General features: G+C 42.4%; 1 protein-coding gene across 2 annotated transcripts in view; it reads right to left on the minus strand.

Annotated features, from left to right (window-relative positions):
* LOC309564621 (PDZ and LIM domain protein 1-like) overlaps positions 1-24758 on the minus strand; it is a 92930-nt gene that overhangs the window by 6190 nt on the left and 61982 nt on the right. Inside the window, exons 4-7 of one of the 2 annotated variants that reach the window (XM_082269279.1) lie at positions 18064-18266; positions 11998-12149; positions 7369-7422; positions 6918-7029 (exon numbers count right to left, since the gene is read on the minus strand). In XM_082269279.1, the coding sequence (XP_082125405.1) occupies positions 6918-7029; positions 7369-7422; positions 11998-12149; positions 18064-18266 (521 nt within the window). Of the gene's footprint in view, positions 1-6917; positions 7030-7368; positions 7423-11979; positions 12150-15971; positions 16281-16699; positions 16771-18063; positions 18267-24758 lie in introns of those variants that run through there. The other variant, XM_082269278.1, reaches the window with a different exon arrangement.

Here is a 24758-nt window from a genome sequence, read left to right on the forward strand (position 1 = left end):
GAGCTGGGGAGTTTCCCTGGAAGATAAGCTTCATAAGCTGAATTAACCAAATCGTCAGGGTAGCCCTTTTCAGAAAATTTTTTCTTTAGATGTTCGCTTTGGGCTACATAATCAAGGTCCCTAGTACAGTTCTGTCTCAACCGACAGAACTGGCCTTTAGGTATGTTATTTGTCCATTGGGGATGATGGCAACTATTGTAATGAAGATAGGAGTTTCCGCAGGTGGGTTTATTGTAGTTTTTGGCATATATGTGATGTGACTCGTGTCCGAGTTCCAGATCTAAAAAAGGCATAGAGTCTGGATGTGAAACTGAGGTAAAGGAAAGGCCTAGGGTGTTATTGTTGCAATGGCTGACAAAATCGTCAATTTGGGAGGCAGAGCCATCCCAAATGACGATAATATCGTCTATATACCGCCCAAAGAAAACAATGTGCTGGGCAAAAGGGTTGTTCCGCCAGATGTATCTTAACTCCCAGAAACCCATGGTCAGATTTGCGTATGACGGAGCAAAGTTAGCTCCCATGGCTGTCCCGTTTATCTGTAAATAAAAAGTGTCCTCAAACTGAAAATAATTGTGAGTTAAACAAAATTGTGTTGCTTCCAAGATAAAAGACACTTGATCATGGTGTAAGGAGGAGTCTTGAAGAAGAAAATGTTGTATGGCTTGTAAGCCTATATTATGGGGAATGGAGGTATATAACGAACTGACGTCCAACGATAACCAGATGTAACTATCTTCCCATCTATACGGAATGATTTGTTCTAATAGGTGACCTGAATCGCGTACATATGATTGCAGGCTTTGGGCCAAAGGTTGCAGAAAGACGTCAATGAACTGTGAGAGGCCACTAGTCACACTGTCCATTGCTGCTACAATGGGTCTACCTGGGGGATGTAGAGGGTCTTTGTGGACCTTTGGTAAGTGATAAAAGTAAGGGGTGTTATAATGGTCCTTTTTTAAGAAAGCTGCCTCATCTTTATTTATCACTTTATTCAGTAACGCCGATTGTACCAATTGTTCAACCTCAATTTTATACGCTGGTAGTGGGTCTTTGTGGAGTCTCGTGTATGTTTTGTTATCATTTAATAGTCGACAGGCTTCATTGATGTAATCGGTCTTGTTTAATAGAACAATACCACCTCCTTTGTCCGCGGATCTTATGATAAGATCGGGATTGTCAGATAATCGCTTGAGAGCCTGAGATTCACTATGATTCAGATTGGATTGGGAGTATTTGATGTGTTTGGACGTATCTGAACACATGGCTTGAAAATCAGCAAAAACCGTCCTATAAAAAGACTCTAGATATGGGCCTTTTGAGCGGGTAGGGTAAAAAACAGATTTAGGGCGTAAGTCAGTATGGACAAAGCGTGGCGACTCTGGGAGATGCTGTGTGAATAGCAGCATATCCAGATCCGAATCTTCACTCTCACAGGGATCATAGGTGCTAAAAGGACTTCCAGGGATGGATTCATCTATGGAAGTGGATACATTACTTTCCACTTTGTCCATGAGGGGGGTATTGTCAGCTTGTTTAGACTTTATATTAAAATAGCGTTTTAATGTGAGATTCCGTATGAATTTGTTCAGGTCTCGAAATAATTGAAAGGAGTTGGGAAAGGAGGTGGGAGCAAAACTTAAGCCTTTATGTAGGAGAGATAGGTCATCTTGATTTAATGGGACATATAAATATATATATCTATACTTTTGTTATTTTTAGGAGTCATGATCAGTTCTTGTTCACCCCTCCATTTTTGATTATTATCATTATTCATCATCTACTATCCATCATAGCATATATCTGAGTCTTATGAGAAATTGTCGCTCTAGTCCCATACACGTGAAATTGTGGCCAGCCAACCGAGTACAATTCCACCTTTGACATATGTTTTTAATCCTGTGCAATTATGTATAATTGTTTTTAAAGTTGCTGTGTTTTTTAATGAACTGGTTGCTTTTTAGCTCTGGTTCCAAATCCTTTTATCTTCGAGCCATTTCCCCCTTTTCCCAGCTGTGGTGAATCACTAATCAACTGAGCCATATATAAACTTTGTAGAGTCTACGGCGCTCCAGCACCTGAAGAAAGAGCGCGCCGGGTAAACTGACCCCGCGCATGCTCAGAAACGCGTCGTGCCTGCCGTTTTTTCGCTGTTGGAGTACACCACCCCTGGTGACGGGAGAGCGCCCATCCACCTACGGAACCTTATAGCCGCCGGTCATCTCCATCTGACCGCTTATCGTGCACTCAGGCGGGAGGCAGCCGGCTTTCTTTCCTCCGATCAAACACTGACTCAGCCACGGACGGCGCCTTGGAGTGGATGGTACACACACCCCCCTCCCCCCAGAGGATGTCTCAAGATCTAATGGTGTTCCACAGCTTGACTTTCATTCATGTCTTGTGAGTTACCACATACATTGCCTTGTATACTATAATAAACTGTCTGCACTTAGAGCGCTTCTCCTCTTTGTTTCTTTTGCTCATACAGAATTTCCTCTTGGTCTGTGGAAGAGCGGCTCAGTGCATATGGACTATCCTCCCTTGCCAACACGCTGATCCCATACAATACAGTAATTTCCTTTTATTAGTTTCATTTATTGTCCAGTCCTTTGTTTCCTTTTTTTGTCCTCCCCCCCCCCCCTCCCCTCCTTGTTTTGCATTTGATTTATCATACACATCTCCTGTGTTGGAGGTCTTTAGCGCTCTGGTCATACATATCTTCACCCTCATGGTGGTCAGCGTGGTCGGAGGTACCAGACCCTAGCGGGCCGTATGCGGTCCGCTGCTTAGCTGGAGGAATGATCTGGAATGCAGTATACATGTATAGACATCGCCCTGTGGCTACTGACAGGTAGGATACCTTATACTATCACAGTAAAGTTCTAGTACTGCCACTGACTACAATCATTTACACATCTTTACAATTAGATTGTCAGCTCCCAAACCAAGCCTCCTGGCTTCTTGTACACAAAAATCACACTCAATTAGGGGGATCTGTGACATGTTGTAGGATAGAGGGGAACCCATCCTTACCATTACAGAGAGGGGCCCGCGTTCACCACAAGACCCGTCAGGGGGAAAGGGGGAACATACTACTCACCATACCGGAACCAGGCGGGCGCCAACTCCTGACAGTACCCCTCTCCACCGAGGTAGGAGGGCTGTCGACCAATACGGGCGCCGTGACTCATGGTCTTTGGCGTTTCAGCGAGACGTTTAACTCGCAGGGTCAGTCCCCGTCCAGTGGGACTATGTCGCGGCCGACCCAGCGCGGAGCTATGGCCTGCACGCGCTCGTAGGCTGAACTGGGGTGACCACTGGATCTCAACATCCAGCCCGTCGCCCAGTTCAGCTTTCTTGCTTGAAGATCTCACAGGAACACTGGAGGAAAAAAAGCTGTCTTAAAAAATTATTTTCTAAGAAAAAAATCCTGCCAGGACCGAAGATCCCAGCAAGGTATCTAGGTCCTTACTCCTGACTAGACAGAAAAAAACTGATTTGCTGAGGCAGAGAGAGAGAGGATATACCCTCTGGGACTGCCCCTAGGGTGTGGCCAGAGCATTTTATTTCCTGTCTAGTCCTACTCCTGTGGAGGCAACATAACCCGAAGGTGCTGTATCACCGAGGACTACGTCTGTCAATGAGCGATAGAGAAATATCCTTTTCTCTGAAGTGAATTGACAGACGCAGCTTCATATTTTCTTGATCATTGGGTTATGCTGCCCTACAGGAGTAGGACACTAGGCAGGAAAAAACTTCACCACGCCGATGGGGCAGTCCCTAGAAGCATAACCCCACACACTCTGCTACAGCCCTCAGTTTTGTTGCAAGCAGTGTTTAAAAGACAACAACCCCATCCCACTCAAAAATTAGAGGGGCGGGTGCTGTGTCTGTCAATTAACTTCAGGGAAAAGGATTTTACAGTAAGTCAAAAATCCAGTTTTCTCTCTCGTTCATTGACAGACGCAGCTTCATATCTCTTCTTGACCATTGGGGAAAAAGCAGTATTTGCATGAAGAGTGGGAAAAAAAAAAACCGCAAAGAATCAGCGGCTCCCAGCACACTGACACTGAAGAACTGGAAACAAGCTTGTATTGTAATAGTTCAGAGTGAAGAGTCGAGTCAGTTCAGTACACTGTGGAACGTGTGGGACTGGACGGATGTCATGTCAGGCTGTGTTCTTCTACCTCCTGCCACCACTGTGAGTCCAGACTGTGCCTAATCCACACTGACTGTCACTGTCAATCCCTACAATAACATTAACCCTGGCCTGCCCTGGCTGTATGGTGCAATCTGCAATTACAAATCAGAAGAAGGCTGCGCTGCTGCAATACTTCCATGATTTCCTCTCAATATCGCAATATATATCGTTGGAAAAAAAAAATATCGCAATGTACTTTTTTTTTCCAATATCGTGCAGCCCTAGTATCAGGTGGGCGCCACTCCAAACCAACTACCTCCCAGGGGGTGCTGCCAGCCAGGGGGTACGCTGCGACTCAGGGCATCCCATGTCGTTTGTGTCCCAGCGAGAAGGTCCACTCGCGGGCTCGTCACCGTCCATCGGTTTGGCGAGGCCTAGTGCTAGACTATAACCTGCTCACACTCGCTGGCCAGGATGGGAGACCTTAAGGATCTAGATTATCCAGTCCGAAACCCACCCGGCTGTTGCTTGTAGTTCTGCAGGAACTCTAATTAGTAATAAAATATAAACATAAAAAAGTTTCCCAAATTAAATAGTGAAGACCGAAGTCCAAGCAGGGAACTAGGTCCTAATCCTAAACTAGGCAGAAACACTTGAGGGCTGTAGCAGAGTGTGTGGGGTTAGGCCTGCAGGGACTACCCCATAGGCGTGGTGAAGTTTTTTCCTGCCTAGTGTCCTACTCCTGTAGGAGGCAGCATAACCCAATGGTCAATGATCAAGAAGATATCACGCTGCGTCTGTCAATGAACGATGGAGAAAAAAAACACTTTAGGCTCAGCTTCACGCCTATGTGTTGCAGTTATTGCCAATGGTACCCAAATGCATATGGCAACAAACCAACCTGTGTTGCATACACTACCATGTGTTTTTGCACTGTGTCAGGTTAAAGGGTACAGGTAGGTGCTGGTGCTTAGGTAGCCCATTCAAACACAGCTTAATGTAATGCACCACAACAAAAGTGTGAAGGGGGCCCCAAGTCATATGCATGGCATGAGCATGATTTAGGCTGGATTCACACTTTGCATTACAGGAGACTATGACCGCCTCTCAATGGAGCCGGTTCACACAGCTCTAGGGTGGCTGCGGTCCACACTGGAAAAGGGGTCCTGTGGGTCTTTGGCTCCGTTTCAGGTCCGGATTTAGACCCGATTCGCTCCTGAAACAGACAACAGGGACCCCCTGCTGTGGCTAGTGTGAACCCAGCCTTACAGTTGTCAAGACTTCAGTATGGTGCTGTTAAGCTGCAGTGCTAACAAAGATGGGGGATGCACCAAAAGATGGGGGACTGTTCAAGGTTCAGCACCAATCTGAGTCAACATTCTAAAAGTAGGACCAAAACATCTTCTGATTGGTTGCTGTACTTAAAGCGGAGTTCCGGCCTCAAAATCGACTTTGGGCCATCCGCTTGCTGAGTGTCACCTGACAAACAAATGGATAATTAAGATTTTTTTTTTTTTGTTTACCTACCTTGTTATTGAAGAAAATATACTCACCTTTCTTCCACTTCCTCCCTCTGCGGCCGCGGCCCGCACCGTCATTTCCTCCTTGCATTGATTCCTGGGAGCTGAACGTCATCGCTCCCAGGAATCAATTTGCCTGCACCGGCCCCGCTCGTCAGTTCCGGTGGAGACACGTCATTCCCTGCTAAACAGCTTCTGGGCATGCCCAGAAGCTGTGGAGGGATGACGCACGCACCGGAACTGACGAGCGGGGCCGATGCAGGCGCATTCTGGGAGAAGAGGACGCAGAAGAGGACGCGCTGGCTTCAGCTGCCCACACCTGAGATGGCAGCACTGGACAAGACATTTTCAAGGTAAGTATTTCTTCTAAAAAGGTAAGTGCGACCCGGGACAGTTCAGAGGCTAGCCATTGTGGAATGTACTAGCCCTGACTGTCACGGGGGTATTTTTATCTAAAATTTCACCCCGAGGCCGGAACTCCGCTTTAAATTGTTACTAAACCCACAACCATAAAAGCAGCCTAACCAGCATGCTTTACTGCATATACATACTCAATGTGGAACCAAAGGTGTTAGTCCTCTGCATTGTTTAAAAAGGCTGTTTTATCCTGTCTTCTCTGTTCTTCACCTTCTCCAGTGTCTCCAACTCATGTCCACGTATTATAGAGGCCAGGGGACAAGATGCACATGATCAGTTTGGTGTGTATGGAAGAGAGTTTTTTTTTTTTTTTTCCTTGAGAGTGCATGTGATCAGCAGAGGGCCAACCAGCACTGTCCAGACAGAGGGTCAGGAGTCCTCAAGTCTTTATAGGACAGGGAGAGCAGAATGGAAACTCCTCCTACAAGCTTTAAACCAGACACTAATACAAGTCACAGAGCTTGTATATACTGCTGCTGAAAAACGGTATTTAGCAGTTTATAATTACTAACATTATTGCATTTTCATGTACTGTGGGAGACCAGATATAGTAAACGCAGGGTCCTGAGGTTTAGCAAAACACTTTAAGAACTTAGAATAAGGCAGGCCATACATTATTCATCTTTTTTTGTTCATACAGCAGGTTGATAGGTAAAACCAGCCTGCCCATATATGTATTGAAATTTGGCCAGTTCTTGCTGAACTAGACAAATTGCGATCCATGTATGGCTGCCTTTAGCTTCTATGCATGCTATAATAGCAGACAAAACAAAATAAAGATGAATAAAGACTATTTACTTCTTTACCCCCTTTTCTTTAAAAGGAAAATGACTACTTACACAATGCCTGATCCACAATGATCACAGATTGGCAATTTTTGCCCACTGCCAACAGAGGCTGCCACTTTTGTAGTAGGGGCCCTCACACTGCGGAACCCAGAAGGCTTCTCACCTGAAATAGTTCATAAAAGCAAAAGGTCATGCATGTATTACGTTCATACATATAACTATAGCAGAAACACATTCCTACTTTCAAGTTAAAATAAAGAATTCACATAAATCTTTCTGTGACTGTATGGTGGGAAAAGGCATCTATAAGGCAAGCAGTGCCAAAGTGCTCATCAAGCCCATCATGAAATGATCTTCACAATAGCCAATAACTACTGCCACACAACACAGGACAGATCCGGCCATCCAGAGAGAACATGCAAAGGAAGGTGAGAACAGAGTATGATAAGAAGCTCTCACACTAATGTGAAATGTGTTGACTAAACCGTCAGCCATGAACTACCTGAGTCTAAACCATCAGCTGAACCTGGGAATGAATGTTCTGTGCCTTGAAAATCTAAGAACATGGATAGGATTTGGCATAATTTCTCTCATAACAATATACTGCAATGTATACTTAATGATGCATTAATTATGTTACCCACACATAAAATATAGGACAGTTGTACACGTATTGCTCCCATGATGATTAGATTCCTAGTTGAATGAATGATTAGTCAACTAATTGCAACAATTTCACTTTTGTTCCCATTTTATAATACCCTCCACGTATGTGCTGTTTGCAAGCTCAGTAAAAAGCAGTCACTACTGGACTTTCTTCCAATATACTTAGAGTAGTTCACCTTAAAAAAAAAAAAAAGAACTATGCGATCAAATATACACAAAAGCGTCTTCCTAAACTAATCAGATTTTAAAACTTTGCCTCTTCTGTGAACATTCCAGGAGGCAACTTTACATGAGCTCAAAAGCTGCAACAGGAGTGAGAGCACACTCACTCCTCTCAGGTAAAAGGATGGTGTTCCCTCCTGTAGCAATAGGGGGCACTCGTTCTTGCAGCTAGTCCATGTTAGTAGGAGGGCGGGACGGTTATAACAATTTTCCACAAGGTTCCTTACTACTGCCCAGTGAGGCAGGAATGGGTATGACAGGACAATGGTAGCTGGTGGAAATGTGAGTACTTAAGCCTCTTTGGATCCGAAACTCACAGGTAAGCCCTGTAGGAAAGTCAAGCTAAAGTGCAGACACCTGGAGATGCCCATCTCAAACCAGTGCCACATTAGGGGCATTTATATAATTTTACACGTGCTTTAAAGATTGCCCAACTAAGATGTGCGCAGTGCTGCTTAGTGATCATTACTAGGGATGGGCGAACAGTTCAGCCCAAGCATGAGTTTGGGCCAGACACATAAATTTGCGGTGTGTTTATGAACACAGAATGCACAGTGCATTCTGCGCCCTGATTGGGCAAAGCTTTGCCCAATCAGGATGCTGTATAAGATGGTTGTTGAGGAGCGGGGCCGGGAAGGCGGCCGCGGCGTCCTTAACAACCAATGACTCATCAGCTGTCAATGGGTTTTCCTGCTGACAGCTGAATAATTCTAAAAAAAAAAGTGGCAGTTAAAAATAAATAAAGAAGACAGATGTGGAGTCCCCAGTGCCCCCAGTCCATACCAGGCTCTCAGCCTGGCAGGTCAAAAAGGAGGGGGGCGCCGAGCAAGCGCCCCCCCCCCCCTCCCCCAACCATACCAGGCCACATGCCCTCAACGTGGGAGGCGGGGGGGATGCTTTGGAGCACCTTGTTCCCATGTTGGACAAGGGCTTCATCCCCCACAACCGTGGAGGGGGGCTTTAACAAGGGGGCCCCAGATCACGCCCCCAATGTGAATGAGTATCAGTTACATCATACCCCTATCCATTTACCAAAAAGGTGTCAAAAGTAATAAGAAACACATTTTTGAGAAATCTTTTTTTTTAAAATATAGTGTCCCTCCTGAAAAAAACGATTGTTTGAAAAATGAAAAATAAATTTAATGATACATGTCTCCTAGGGCAGTACCCAGGGGTTTACCTTAAAAAAAAAAGGTAAAAAAATGTTTAGAAGGCACTATATGGAAACGTTCAAGTTGGGATATTTCAACACAGAGTGTTCCAAAGTACATGTAAACTTAACTTTTTCTACACCACAATGATTGCAAACAATACACATGAATAAATAAAAAGTGCAGCAAAAGTGCTGTATTGTGATGTTAACAATAAATATAAGGTGCTCTGTGGAAAGTGACGGATAGATATATATATATATATATATAAAAATAAATATCCCAAATATCTCGGCAAGTGGTCAGTGAATGTACCAGTAGATATAAAAAATAGATAAATCCAAAGATGGTGATATTACACAACTACTAATGTGATCAATAAAGTGACGTAGTGGTAATTGTTTCTTATCAATTATATATAAAAAAGGCAAATATATAGAGAACTACAAATTAATTAAATATAAAGTGACTTGGTGGGGCTTGACCAACTGTCTTTACAGAGGTGCTCTACAAGGTGGGCAGCAGTAGGTGAACAAAAGTGATTCAATAAATTCAGCAATACAAGTCCATCAAAGTGGTTAATTGGTGAAAAAATTCCAGAGAAAAAATGATGGGTGATGGGTGAATCTCAGGGTGATCCAAGTGGAACGTGCCGGGTGAGGAAACTAGTGCTCCCCTCTCAATTATGCCCGCACTTTTGTTCACCTACTGCTGGCCACCCTGTAGAGCAGGGCTCTGTAAAGACAGTTGGTCAAGCCGCACCAAGTCACTTTATATTTAATTAATTTGTGGTTCTCTATATATTTGCCTTTTTTTTTAATATATAATTGATAAGAAACAATTACCACTACGTCACTTTATTAGTTATTTATTGATCACGTTAGTAGTTGTTGTGTAATATCACCAGCTTTGGATTTATCTATTTTTTATATCTACTGGTACATTCACTGACCACTTGCCGAGATATTTGGGATATATATATATATATATATATATATATATATATATATATATAATCTCCGTCACTTTCCAGAGAGCACCTTATATTTATTTATATTCATTGGCATTATAATATATTTATTAACCAATAATTTATTGTTCACATCACAATACAGCACTTTTGCTGCACTTTTTATTTATTCATATGTATTGTTCGCAATCATTGTGGTGTAGAAAAAGTGGATACATTTACATGTACTTTGGAACACTCTGTGTTGAAATATCCCACCTTGAACGTTTACATATAGTGCCTTCTAAACACCTGTTGAAAGGCAGCGCCATTTATCTCACCAACCCCTTTAAATACTACTGAATACAATCCATTGGATCGTATTTTGAGGTAGGCTGCAGCCTTTAGCCATTCCATAGTGCGGAATTCCCAAACCCCTTAAAAAAAAATGTTTAGGCTTTCTAGACACTTTAAGACTTTATTACCACTGAAACTGCTCTGTGATAAATTAAGTATTTTTGTTCCGAAATCAGATAGAAATACCATAACTCACAAGCATGTGAATTTTTCCTTAATTTCCCCCTCAAAGATTTCTTTTTTCAATTGTCCCCAGGCCATGCTGCTATATTCCCAGTAACTCCACAATGGAGTCTTGGGCGAGTCCCCAAAACGTGCACTCCTGCTATGTACTGCTATTGTACAGGCAGCCACTCAGAGCCGTATACACAGCCAGCACGAGAGGTACATAGAGCTAAAGCCACTCCTCTCCTCCTCAGCGGTGATTGACATTTGCTTGGTGTCCCTGTTGCGCTGGCTGTGTGTGCAGCGCTCTGCAGTTGAGTTGCAGTGCAAAGCAAGAACACACGTTTCAGAGATTCCCACAAGGAATATAGCGGCCAGGCAACAACTAAAAGAATAAAGCTATAAGGAGGCAATTAAAGGAAAATTCAAATACATAGTAGTTATTGTATCTTTAACTGATTTAGCAGTTTAAAAAAAAAATTAAAAAAATTATTGAAACTTGCCACATAAGGGGCTTTTCTAAGATTTGCAGTATTGTTTGGGAGCTCTTATGAAGTTTTCAACATTAGAAAAATAACAGCATACCATTTAATTAAGAATAAGGTTGACCCCTCTATAGTACTAAATGAAAGACTTCAAAACAATGATCCCCATAGGATGCATCCCTTGAGAAGGAAAACAACTTTCTGGGCAAATACCATTTCCACATGGTAGGCAATGGCATGTTAATGAAGGTCTCACCCACAGGGTTTTAGGCATCATATGCCTTCTGATGACCCCAAACAACATCCTGTGTAGTATCCTGGGGCTCCCATTATCTCATCAGCACATAGATGGAATTTCTGATTGGAATTTAAAGCACCAACTCTGCTAAATGCCTTGTCTACTGGTCACACGTTGAGCAGCACTACCTTCTTCATGCTCATGCAATGTAGGAATGGACTTTACCCAGTAGTCATTTGTGCTTTTGTAGAGGCATATTCCCCACCTCGACCTTTCATTAAATGCTGAATCCTAACCTTAATATGGATGTTATGGACAGATGCAGGTGGTTTAAATGGCTACAAATATCAGTTGGGTCTCCCATGCCACATCGTCTCACTCCTTTTGTTGCACAGAGGGGTAAGACAGCCATGTGAAACAGCCAAGGTAGGTAGGAGCTTGGAACCAAAGTTTCACAGAAATTTATTTTTACCAAGAGTCCCCCAAAGACATATGAATTTGGGGAATAATTAAGACACAGCCATATATTCAGAAGGGAGGAGGCAGGAGAGTTCTGTGCAACTTTTCTTGCGGCTTATTCCGAGGGTTGTTTTAGTTTTAGAGTGTGTGTGTGTGTGTGTAATATATATATATATATATATATATATATATATATATATATATATATATATATATATATATATATATATATATATACACACACACACACACACACACACTCACATATTTATATATATATACATACATACACACACACATATCTCTATCCCCAGAGCAGATATTAGGTTACTGTACATTTAGATTACATAGTAATGGGACTATAATCCCACACCTCACAGCCATCTATTTTGGAAAACCATCTTTCCAAAATGTTCTATAAATAAGGTTGATCACTTGCCTTTCTCATCGCTCTCCAATATGTCCTGCAGTACTAGGAAGGAGACGGACTGTCTTGGGGGTTCATTTGATTCTTGGTTCTCCTGCAGCATCTTATATACCTCGGAGTCTGTGTCAATTTGCCGTGCTTGTGGAGGTTGAGGCCGGTCTACACTGAATGAAATAAGAAAGTACATATTTCATACCACTTGACAGAAGTACATGACAGGAGTGAAGCCTTAATACATTTTGTGACCCTATTCCTAAAATATACTTACCAATACAACAAAAGCGAGAGAGATACATTTCCTAACTTTTTGCAATTAGTATTACTGAGTAGGGACCAGCGATTTGCCTATGCAGGGCAAAGCACAATTTAAACCTTAGCTTAAATACGCTAAATTCATTCCAGGTGCATGAAAAGGTGTTTTGCATTTTTTTACCCATTCTAAAAGCAGTCCCAGCTTGGGTAGAAAAGCCTGCCCCCATGCCCGCAGCTGAAGATTGTGACATTTGCACTCTACAGGGAGTAAGTCTTCTTTGTAGAGGTCTGACACACGTCTGTTGGGTCAGAGCCAGAGCTCTCCTACCAACAGGGAGCATGAGCTTTCCTGACTGCAGCGTTATAGGTCTTAATCAGCAGGGGGCATAAAAATCTCCAATAAAACCACTACATTCACACAGAGCAAGGGTCCTACTTTGCAGCTGTGGGCAGAACAGTCATTTCAACTCCTGCTGTTGCTGCTTTAGAATAAAAACAAACTGAAAAGACATTGATCGCCCCAAAATTAATTTTGCTGGGTTAAAACTGGGTGTTCAACTGGGCTCCAAAAGCATGCCAATGCACAGTTCTGTTCACCAGCGAGGAGAAGCCTTGTGTAAGCTCCAAAGTTGATCCTAGTCAGAGCTTACACAGGGCAAACCATATGAAACAGAGTCTGAGCCAATTAAAAAAATAAAAAAAAGTGAATGTTTGCCATGAATGGGTACAGAATAAGTAACCTTTTTAGGCAATATACAACACAAAAAAAAAAATGGTCTATCCCATCATTCAGGAATGTCTTTGTTTTGGATATTGGAGATTTTAATTTTTGTTAAAAATCTTGTTTTTTTGGTAATGTGGCTAAAGTCTTTGTTTCTTTAACAAAAAAAAAAAAAAAAAAAAAAACTTAAAGAGCATCAGTGTGCAGTAACTTATAGCAACCAGTCACATTTATTGCTTTTGGCTGTAGAAAGCCAATTACTGCTTGCCCTTTCAGAAATCCATTTCTATTAAGTCATGTTACTGGCTGAACTCCAAAAGCCTTGCTTTTTCATGCACTGGGAATAATTCAAATCCTATAAACTGATGGACAAAGAAAATATTCATTATTTAACCTATGAAATCCAAGAAAAGTAAATCCTACAAAATATAAAGTGATGAAAATACATTATGTCATGTGTTTTATTATATTCAGTTGAGGCAGCATAACGTGTTAAAATATAGACAATAGCCCTACTATCGAAGATCAATTGGTTCTACAGGTTAAACTGGGCATATTGAAAAAAAAAAAAAAAAAAATACATGGAGATAATATTATATATATATATATATATGTATATATATATATATATAATGTTTAAGGAGAGCAAGGGAAGCTATTCTTGATTTTATAAGGGCAGGCTCCAGAAGGGCATCTTTATTTTGATTCATGCCTTTGTCAATGATCCAGAACTGGCATACAGGAAGAGGGCTTAGACTTTACAGATTTCACTGGCTGCATGCTTTTTCCGGGTCACCGACTCTATAGGCCAGGGGTCTCCAAACTATGGCCCTCCAGTTGTTCAGGAACTACAATTCCCATCATGCCTAGTCATGTCTGTGAATGTCAGAGATTTACAAGGCCTCATGGGACATGTCGTTTCGCAACAGCTGGAGGGCCTTAGTTTGGAGATCCCTGCTCTAGGCAGTCAAGCCAGGATAGGGATGACAGCCCTGGAGTCAGTACTTTCAGAAGAAAGGCTAGCTTTGGTGTTAACAACAGGAGGTAACTGAGGATGTAGAACCAATAGTTGGAACAGACACGTTTATTCTATTGATGTCCTCCAAACCCTAGGAGGACAGATAGAATATAGGTATATGTATACCCCAAGACTCCACAACAGCTGCCTTCACTAATGGAGTCTATAGGAAAAAATGGAAATAAGATGTAGATGGACTGATCTTTTAGTAAAATTTTTCAACAAAATTGTCAAATGCCCTGAGCTTATTCACAGTTGGGTATGAAATACTAAACAAGCAAAACATGGATATGGGCTTCTGGAAACCATAGATACCTTTAGGCTCCTTTCACACTTGTGCGGCTTAAAAGTCTCCCGATTTTACCATGTCTGTTATCGCAATATTGCCTGGGCTTGAAGCAATGCCTATGTATGGACCTCAAAACGCATTAAAATGGGGCCAAAGTAGTGCATGGACTACTTTGAAGTCGGTGCGACTTCAAAGACAGTACTCATTGGAAATAATAAAGAACGACTTGTCATGCGATTTTGCAGTCCCAAATCGCAGGACAAGTCGCACAAGTGTGAAAGGGGCCTTATAGCCTGTTTATACATCAGGGAACATGGCAGATTTCACATCAGATCCTGTCCTGGAGACACAACAGGGAATAAGTGGAAATCCCCTCTTAGACCGCTGTCTCCAGAGGAAATGATACCAAGCAGAATGTGATGAGAAATCTTCCAGTGAGAACTGCAACATTTTGGATTACCCATCCTCTTTGTCCCATAATGACCACCAAGATCCTCCCTCTGAAGTTACAGAAAGCAATAAAAGCATGGACACAGTTTAGAACCCTTCCCTATTCTATTCAAAACTGATAAAAAAAAAAAAGTTTTGCCTAGAGATGCATTTTAAAGCTGAAAAAAAATAAAAAAAATTACCCTTGCAGTAGCTCCCCCTCCCCAATGCAATGGTCATCTGTATTAGGGGATGATAAATAAGGTTATATATTTAGCCTTTTCTTTGCTTCTGCTGGGTTTCTCCATCCTGTAAGACCAGTTCCCTGAAGTTGATCCTCCTTGGTGCCCAACCAGTCACAGCCCTCTGACATCATCTCATACAATGTAGGACCAACAGTTCTGCATTGCACATGGGGTCACCCAAAACCCAGGACATTGGGAAGAAGAGGAGAGTAATGACTACCAAGAAAGCAAGAAATATTGTAGGTATATTACCTAGTTCATCATCCTCTAGGGCAGTGGTCTTCAAACTGTGGCCCTTCGCTTTCCTTTATCCGGCCCTTGAACACGGTTTATCCAACTGACACCAACGATGGGGCACCATTCCTTCCATTGATACCATCGATGGGGGATTATTCCTCCCACTTCTATCAACAATGAAGAACTATTCTTCCCAATGATGGGGCATGGTTTACTTTACTCCCACTGATGCCAGGGCACTTTCTACTTCCGCTGGCCACAGTCCGGCCCCCTAAAGCCTGAAGGACAGTAAACTGTCCCTTTGTTTAGAAAGTTTGAAGACCGTCTGCTCTAGAGAATACAAGCAGCTAAACCTTTGCATAGCAGAAGAGGAACCACAGCAAGAGTAAAGTTTATTTATTCTCCAGAGTTTAGCCTTAAGAAATAGAATTCTGAAGAACGTTTTGTAACCTTTTTGTGTAACTTTGATAAATTATCTCAACAGGAGCAAATGAAAAAAGGTCAAGCATACAGGCCATGTAACCATTTTACAAGTCTTACAAATATACAGTATTCTCTAACAGCCATAATACATAATTCACACACTGGTAAATGCTAAAAGTATTAAATGTGACGGATGCATTATGTAGCTAGCTACGGTGAATTCCAGTATATAAGCAGCATTATCTGCGCATGGTGGGTGCAATGAGAACACAAGCACAAATACGTGAGGGTGAGATGCCAGGTGAGCAGCATGCAGTTACACTCCAGTAAGCATGCACGGTGACGGGGATGTGAGCACACAGGCAATGTTACCTGGAATAAGTTGGGTTAATGGAAGAGATCTGGCCCTGCAAAGAGTCCAGAATGTTTTCTTGGGAATAGAGCTGTAATGGGGAGTTAAACTGGTTGTGCATGACTTTAAGTCCAGGAATATCCACTTCCACTGGGCTGTTGGGACAGATCTGTGCAGCGTGTTTTAACTCTTCAGGGCCCACTCGCACTTGAGTTGGGATTGAAGAGGTGCTGTGCCGCCTTTGCAAGGAGCCAGGGGCGGTACAAGACTGAAGAGGGTTATACACAGAAGCCACGGGAGCCTTTAACATCACAGAGGGAGAGACCGGACTAAAGCCCAGGTAAAGGTCCAAGGCAAACATAACACAAGATCCGAAACAAAAAAAAGAAAAAAAAAAATAGTATTAATAAAAAGTTACTGTTGCATTTGGCAATTGTTTTAAACTACATTGACAGCCTTGCAACATTAAGTATAAAAATGTCAAATTAGCCTTTATGTTTTTAAAAATCATATTTTAATAGTAGATAAAGGCTCAAAAATGAGTGGTTTTACATCTGTGCCACCTTAGAGCAATCTAATAATGCATCTATCCTAAAAGGAATATGGATAACTTCTATACAGTAGCTATGTGAATATACAGGTTAGAATTTGGTAGCATCAGATGAAGAATAGTTATGACATTGTGGAGCATAAGGCTCTCTGCTAATGGCACTATGAGCTAGAGCAGACCATATTAATAGTAAAGCACCTGATGAAGCCTGATGGTGATTTTAGTGGTTGGTAAGTCATGCTGAAAGCACGTTGAAATTTGACAGGTCTCTGGTAAATGAAAAAACATACTGTTAGTTTTTCCATCAGTCGATCTGTAGAAGGCATGTGGATGGAGAGAAAACATACGGTCAGAACAAGGAAGAACTAATTACATGTTATACTGATCACTCGGGATACTACACTTACACACCTTGGAAAGTACCTGAACCTCCAGCTGACATAAAGGGGCAGTTCAAAAAATAAAAAAAAGGAAGAACAAAAACTATGCAGTCACTAGAACACAATAGCATCACCCTTGAAGATTAAAGCTAAATGCAATTGGATCCATTGGGGGTAGAAATATTGGAGCTGCCACAACTGCTTCAGGGTGTCCATCATCCGTATCAAAGCTTCTTCTACAGATAGTGACTAAAGCTCAACACACATGTTACAATCTGATTGTACAATCTTCTTTAGATCTACCAAGTGGTATGCAGTGCAAGAGCCTGCCTGATTGAATATAAAATCAATTGGCTAGTTGGGTAGGTTCCCATAATACAAAGTTTTGTTATATCTAAACTTGATTGTACAGAAATGAAAAATCGGTTGGATAGTTGGGTAAGAGAAAATACCTAAAACAAATTAAACTAATGAAGCCACAAAACCGAAGGACTGGTAATCTACAATATATTACCTTTTTATTTCTGGATTTTGATATCAATGGCAGCTCCCAAATTATCCTCCTGAGAGGTTCCTTATGAATTATGATAAAGTGTCACATCCTATTGACAATACTGTGAAATAGGCCCTTTTAGTTTTATTGAGAACTGTATAAAAAATGCTTCATCACATGGTCCTAAAAATGTAGCATACCATGACCTTCTCAAGGCTTAGGGAGGTCCATTTATAAAACATTTGTTGCAGGAATTTCACAAGTACTAAACAAAAGGCCACTGTAGGTTATATAAGGGATAAATTCTTGTTTCGTTTCATCGGCTCCATCTGGTGTTTAAAATGTATAGTTTCTTAAATTGCCTCTGAGAAAACTATACCACATTTTGGCCACTAGATGGAGCAGACCATACAGACAATCTCTTAGAAACGATGCAGTGACATTTCATTCAGTTTGCACAAGTGCTTCTGACATTCATGCAAAACGTTTTATGAATCTACCCCTTGGTCCTAGTGTGGTCATCAATGAAGATAAAATAGATAACATTATCGGGTTCCAAATTGGAGTGGATAGGGCTCACAAAAAAAGCAGCTGCAGTCACTACATATTCACATAGCAGCAAGCATTCTGCATGGTAACCACACATTAAAATTCCCATCAACATTGCATGCCAGATAATGGATACTTACTCTTTGTTTGACACTTGGGCAACTTGAGCACCGTTGGTGGATTTTGACTCCAATGTGTTATTGAAGGTTTGGATGTTTTCAGAGGAATACAGGCCGGCTGGATTGTTGTACTGGGCAGTGATCACTTTGGGGGTGCTGGAAGCGGAGCCAGCAGTGAATGGCATAGCACTTCGATTGTGTGCGATTCCTATCTGTTTTACTTCCTGCATGCAAGGGGACCAGAAGGAAAATAAGAGGTGACTAACATGCATGCGTGATGTGACAACAGCCAAAACTCATGCAACACAGAATGAAACGATCCAACTTAGACTATTGGTGACAGCAAGTAATTGAAAATGTGAACAAAATGCAGAACAGAGTAACTCCTCTTGAAAAGCGCAAATCTGGCTAAATCGCATTTTGTTCTAGATTGAGCTCCTTTAGGCTTTTATTGGTGTCCGTGTCCCTTCTGGGGAGATTTGCCCCATCAATCCCCTTCAATATCCCCAATGAGTAAAGTGGTGAGCAGTTAGAATCTCCCCAATAGGGTGAGAGGTAGGATAAAAACCAAAGTTTAGATTCTTCCCCGCTCTATCAACAACACTACAATAAAAGACTGGATTTAGGCTTTACGAAACAACTTCTAAAGGAGGTCATTTCACATCACTAATTCTGGGTACAAGTAACAAAGACTAGGACTTTTCTTTACAATGAGCCACCATCAAGATTTGAGAGGTCAATTTAAAAGGACAAGATAGATTTTTATTTTTAAGATGTGCCAACCATTGGTATACATGAGGGGTGTCCAACACGCAGCCCAAGATAATTCAGCATGTGGCCTGAGCATGTCTGGAGGGGAGCTGTGCAAGCATAGAAGCCACAGTGGCCAGCAGGGACAAAGCTAGGTACAAGCACACATGGAGAGAGACGCTGGGGATGCAATGCAAGCATAACAGCCACAGTGGCCAGAATGGAGAATCCAAGGCACAGGCTTGGCTAGAGGGATTTTCGTTTTTGTAATAGCTCCGGCAACAGTGAATACAGGGACTCTTGATAGCGACAGACATGTAAACTCCGCATGGCTGTATCTAACGGGATGCTGGGGAGGGCTGGACCCCCCCAGATTTAAGTTGTGTCCCCCCCCCCCCCCACCCACTATGTGCTGTGTGGGAAGAGGTTGTGGGTAGGGGTCTTTGGGGGGGGGGGGGGCACAGCCGACTCCAGCATCCCCCTAGATACAGGCATGTGGCTGTATGTTACCCTCTTTAACTTTTAGAATGAAAAACACTACAATAAAAATGAAGTTTTATTACTCAGATAGGTACATTATCTATCAGTGATCGTTAACTTTGTGATCTGCCGGACTTTTTCTGCTGATCGGCTATCTTTATTGTTAGTGCATTTTATGTGTGACCCAAGACAATTCCTCTTTTTCCAATGTGGCCAGGAAGGTGAAAAGTTTGGACACCTCTAGTATACATGATCAGCTGACATTATCGGTTGATACAGATAGTTTTTCCAAAAAGATTTATTCCTAATCATTGCTTCTATTTTAACAATGGTTTTTCATAAAAGGTAAATTTGATGCATTTCATTATGTTAAGTACACACACTCATGACATCTTCATTCTATTTCTATTCCATTTTTTTCCCCTTAACACTGTAAATATAATACAAGAAATAATCATCTGTCAAAAGCAATTTACAGTTAGCAAACAAGATCTGAAACGACTTTGACCCTCGATTGGATTTAATTGACAAACGTATTTACATGTGACAATACCAGATGTCTGTACATTAGATAACATCCCATTTTATCAGCCACTAAATGCCCACAGATTGGCTAAATAACTGAATAAATCAACAAGTATCTCAGTTTGGTGTAAATGGGGTGTGATTTGTGCCATACAAATCCATGACTCAAATCGCACCCTAGACACACTGCATGTAATTCGCACAGGAATGTGCTGCAATTCCTGTGCCAAGTACATGCAGTGTCTGCACCAAAGGAGTGTGAACCCGGGCCAAGGGCAGCATTTATCCAAATTAGACGATCCCAAAAACCAGAATAATCTATCTTGGATCCACCTTGTTTAAAGAACACCCACAACAAGGAACCTCTCAAAAGGCGCTTGGGGCTGTAATAAAAATTAGAAGTGCCACTTCATTTTTATTACAGCCCCAAGCGCCTTTTGAGAGGTTCCTTGTTGTGTGTTTTCTTCTGACATCCTCGGTCCCGAGGTTGACCCCCTCTGGCAGCTACAGGTTAATCAGTTCTAGAAGAATTTGTCACCATTCTCCCTGGCACCTAGTCTCTTTTTTTTGTTTTTGTTTGTCCTTGTTTAAAAGAGACTATCACCATATCATTAATTTCACCATAGGATTATACAGGTATGTGCATTGAACATATATAAATGTATGTTTATTACCTGTAAAAACCTTCCTTGTGTAGACATCTAAAATACCCTGAGACTGCTGCTGAGCACCGCCATCTTGGATTTGGATGGGATATCTGCAGCCCCACCAGACACACACTTAAGTGACACTATAGCACATACAGCAAACACAAGACCCGTGGGCCAAATATGTGGCCCTCCAGGCCCTGCCATGTGGCCCTCACACCCAAATTTGCAGCCTGAACATGGCCGAAACTCCCATTTTGCCACCTCCGGCTCTCACCCTCTGTTCCAGCTCCCCGCTGTCGTAAACACAGAAGCCTTTCAGTGTTTACAAGGGACATCTTTGCCTCAACTGCTCCTGGATCTAACAGATTCCTGCATGCACTCACGGTGGGGACAGATCTCCATAATCTAAAGAAAGAATGATCTTCCTGAAAATACACGAGTAGTAGAGACACCTACACAGGGAGGTACTAGAACCAGGCCAGGTAGGTGAAAGAGATGGGAGGAAGCTTTTTTGGGGGTTGAAAACTGCACAGTGCACCCCTAAAGCCTGCACTCTATACACAGCACACTCCTGAACACTGCACTCTGTGCCCCTGGACCCTGCGTGTAGCGCACTCCTGAACCCTGCGCGTAAGGCAAGTAGCTCACCCCAGATACAGCCGGCCCTTTGAGAGCAACCATACTGCTAATGCGGCCTGCAATGAAATTTAGTTGGACACCCCTGCTCTATAGCATTTCCCTTCACAGCTAGATAAAACGTTATGTAGGGAGGATTGGGGGGGGGGGGGGTAGCTGGGCCAGCACAGACAATAGGACACTCCCAGAAGAGAAGAAGAAGGCAATGACATGTAAGAAGGGAGGGGGCTGTGATAGGCAATGGAGTCTCCTGGAATAGTTCAATTTTCTAGCACGTTTTAGAGGCACACTGCATTTTAAATACTTGTTTTTTTGCATTTACCTAGACTTTAAGTTGTTGACAGGGTCTCTTTAGTGAGCCATGCTGTGTCTGTGACCATTTACCATGTGAGGTTGCAATGGCATAGCACAGCCCTAATTTTTTTTATGATGAAGCCTGTGTGTGTCACTATATTTGCCTTATAGGTGGACAGTCGTATTTTTATTGGATTGGTACATAAAAACACGCCGGCGTCCTTTGAAGATAAACTTACTTTCTAGTGTATTAAAAATGAATGAATAAAAACTTACACTGACATCAGGACTTTTAGCACAGCCTCAGCAATAAAAATGTTCCCTGAACTTCCCACAGGACACTGAACCCTCTGACATTCCAGAGCAATGAGGTTACACCGGCTCCAGCACATGAAACAATAGCCCTGTTCTTCCATTCTTATCACACCTAGAGCTAAATGACACACCCTTGTGATTACATCACGTCTCTAGGAACCAGATCAACATACTCAAAATATTGCACACGCTACCATGCCTGACCTCATCCCTGCCGCCAAATCACAATCACCATCGCCCCTGATATCAGAGGCTGCTCCTTCTTAGGACTTTTTTTTTTTTCCATGGGAGAATTCTAGTACTGTAAAATTTATTCATGTATATACAGGACTGTGGGGTTTATTTTAGTGGCTGGATAATCTAATATTAGAATAATGGCAGCAATGACTTAGTACTGCCACTTGGTGGAGCTGTAGTAGCCTCAGAGGGGCATTTGTATATGACTGACCATAGCAAGAACAGCCCAACTCCAATCAAAGTGTTTTTCTTAAGTTTTTTATTAAAATGGATCAGAACTTCTGTCAAATTTCTATTGCCAGTGTTTTACCAGGGCAAGAAATTAGCAGATGTACCTCTCACTGGGACAGAACAATAGACCATTAGAAAACCAGATAAAGGATCTAATCCTACTCCCATCCATCAGATACATGCACTTTTATATGAGGTGGTATCAAAAAGTTTTGAGACAGCTCTGTTTACAAGAAAGTATTTTATCTACGTTTACCCACAATCCCCTTCAAAATAGTCCCCTTGCACAGCAATAGAGTGCTCCCAGCGTTCCTGTCACTTCTGGAAAGTGGCCTAGAAGTCTTCTTTTCGAAGAGTGTCAAGCACCTTCTGCCATTCCTGCAGGATCTCTGCAATGGTGTCAAAACGGTGACCTTTGAGTTGGATCTTCATCTTCAGGAAGATGGTAAAGTCTGCAGGAGCCAAATCTGGTGAGTAGGGTGGGTGGGAATTGAGATCATGTTTCTAGCGAGAAACTCACATTTGTTCTAACTTGCTGTCCATGACGATATAGCAGACGTGGTAACGCACGTGGTCAGAATATCACCAGCTGCCGATGTTCACAGGATGACGTCTTTTGGCATACTAACGTATGAAAGTCAATGCTCCCTGTGACTGTGCATGTAGCCCTGTATTGTCATCTGTTGGCGTGTTACAAAACTGGTCTCAAAACTTTTGGGTATCACCTCGTAGTGCGTTCTCTCTCTAAAACTATTGTGCAGGTACGATCTCAACCTCATTGGAGTTTCCATTGGCTGCCCCCTAAACATGTGACTCCAATCACCAGAGCATACAATTATTACTACAGAATAATAGAAAAAATATTTGCTCTACAGTTACAACTTTTTAAAAAGTATTTATTTATTTTTGATTACTTTGGGTCTGGAGGATTTGGAGGTGTTTTAGGCAAGGATTAGAAAATTTAAAGTGATTGTAAAAAGTATTTTTTTTTTTTTAAACAAACAGGTCTATATACTTACCTGCTCTCTGTTGCACAGAGCCTCCGCAAACCTCCTCTTCTCGGGTCCCCCGACAGCACTCCTGGCCCCTGCCCCCTGTCTAGTGCTCCCATGGGGCACTTGTGCATGCTCGCACCTGAGTCCCGCTGCTGCGTCTATTGACACAGACAGCAGGACTCAGCCCCGCCTCCTTGTCATTGGTTTTGATTGACAGCACTGGGAGCCAATGGCTCCTGGTGCCCCAGCCAAGCCAGCAAGACCCAGAATTGAAGGGAGAGAGAAGAGCTGCAGACTTGCACGGCGCTGTATAGAGAGGGGGCTCAGGTACATAAAGGGGGGGGGTTAGGGGGGATGCTGACACCTGAACATGTTGACCGTATTACAAAAAGGCTTTACAACCACTTTAAAGCAGACCTTAAGCCTCCCCAGCCACTCATACCTAGCCCCCTCCTCTCTCAAATCAATCTCAACTGCTTTGTTAACTTTTAATTAGCTTTTTCAGGGAATTCTCCCTACACTTTCTATGTTCTTGCCTAGGTGAGAATGGCATCTCACTTGCCATCAGACTCATGGCATTCCCAAGTCTTACATTCTCAGTGTATGCTACTGTGTACGCAATGCAGTAGATCAGGGAGCCGGCTGTCACTTCCTTCTACTTGTAGCCAGCCCCCTGGTGATACGATGTGGTGTATGAATGTCATCAGGGGGCTGGCTACAAGAACCCAAAAGAGGCACAGGCCCCGATGATGGCACCAGACACCTTGTGCAGCAGCGGTGCAACAGGTTCCTTCCAGGCATGTAGATACGTTTTTGCTGACCACTCTGTAAAAGAGGTGGTGGTGGTGGTGGTGGTGGTGGTGGTGGTGGGGCTGTAGGGGAGTAAAGTTCTGAGCATTATTATTCTGTCCTAATTCTAAACAGAACATTTGTTCAGTGGCACAATGCAAATAAATCTTTCCCATATGGTCCTAGATGGCTTTATCAGTAGGGGGGGGAGAAAAAAAAAAAATCTATCCTTAAATGGCCCAGAATGATTACATGTAAGTAAAGAATGTTCAGACTTGGAAGCAGTAATGTAAATATCTGCTAATATGTTTTCCTTGAACAGCAATTGGATTAGGTCAGAAGAGGGGAACAATCTATTTTCTCCCATGTGTCAGACAATTATAGCTATACTGATGACATAGCTACAATTTAGTGTGGTCATATAGCAGCTTACATTGTGCTAAAGAAATGCTATGTTATGCTCATCCTAAACCAAGATGACGGCAATACATGAGGATGGATTTATAAATAGAAAAAATTGCATAGCTGGCCTTACATGTAGATTTCTCCCTGTTCAACCCTGCAACCTGATGGAGAGGAATCACTTGGTTTCCCCTATCCATGTTAAACAGCGCTGATGGATAAATCTGCAGTGCTGGCGAATGTTGTACGTCAACTTGCGGCAGCAGCTGTCAGAACACCTATACCTGCATCTGATTGGATGCAGGCAATGTTTGGCTGAGAATTTTCTACCTGGATCCTTCAACAGATGTGGTTAAAAAAAAAAAAAAAATCTAAATTTGTCAAGTTGGCTGGAGCCTGCCTGTTGGAAAAA

The sequence above is a fragment of the Pelophylax lessonae genome (assembly GCF_965119305.1).
Source record: "Pelophylax lessonae genome assembly, chromosome: 9".
Lineage (NCBI taxonomy): Eukaryota > Metazoa > Chordata > Amphibia > Anura > Ranidae > Pelophylax > Pelophylax lessonae.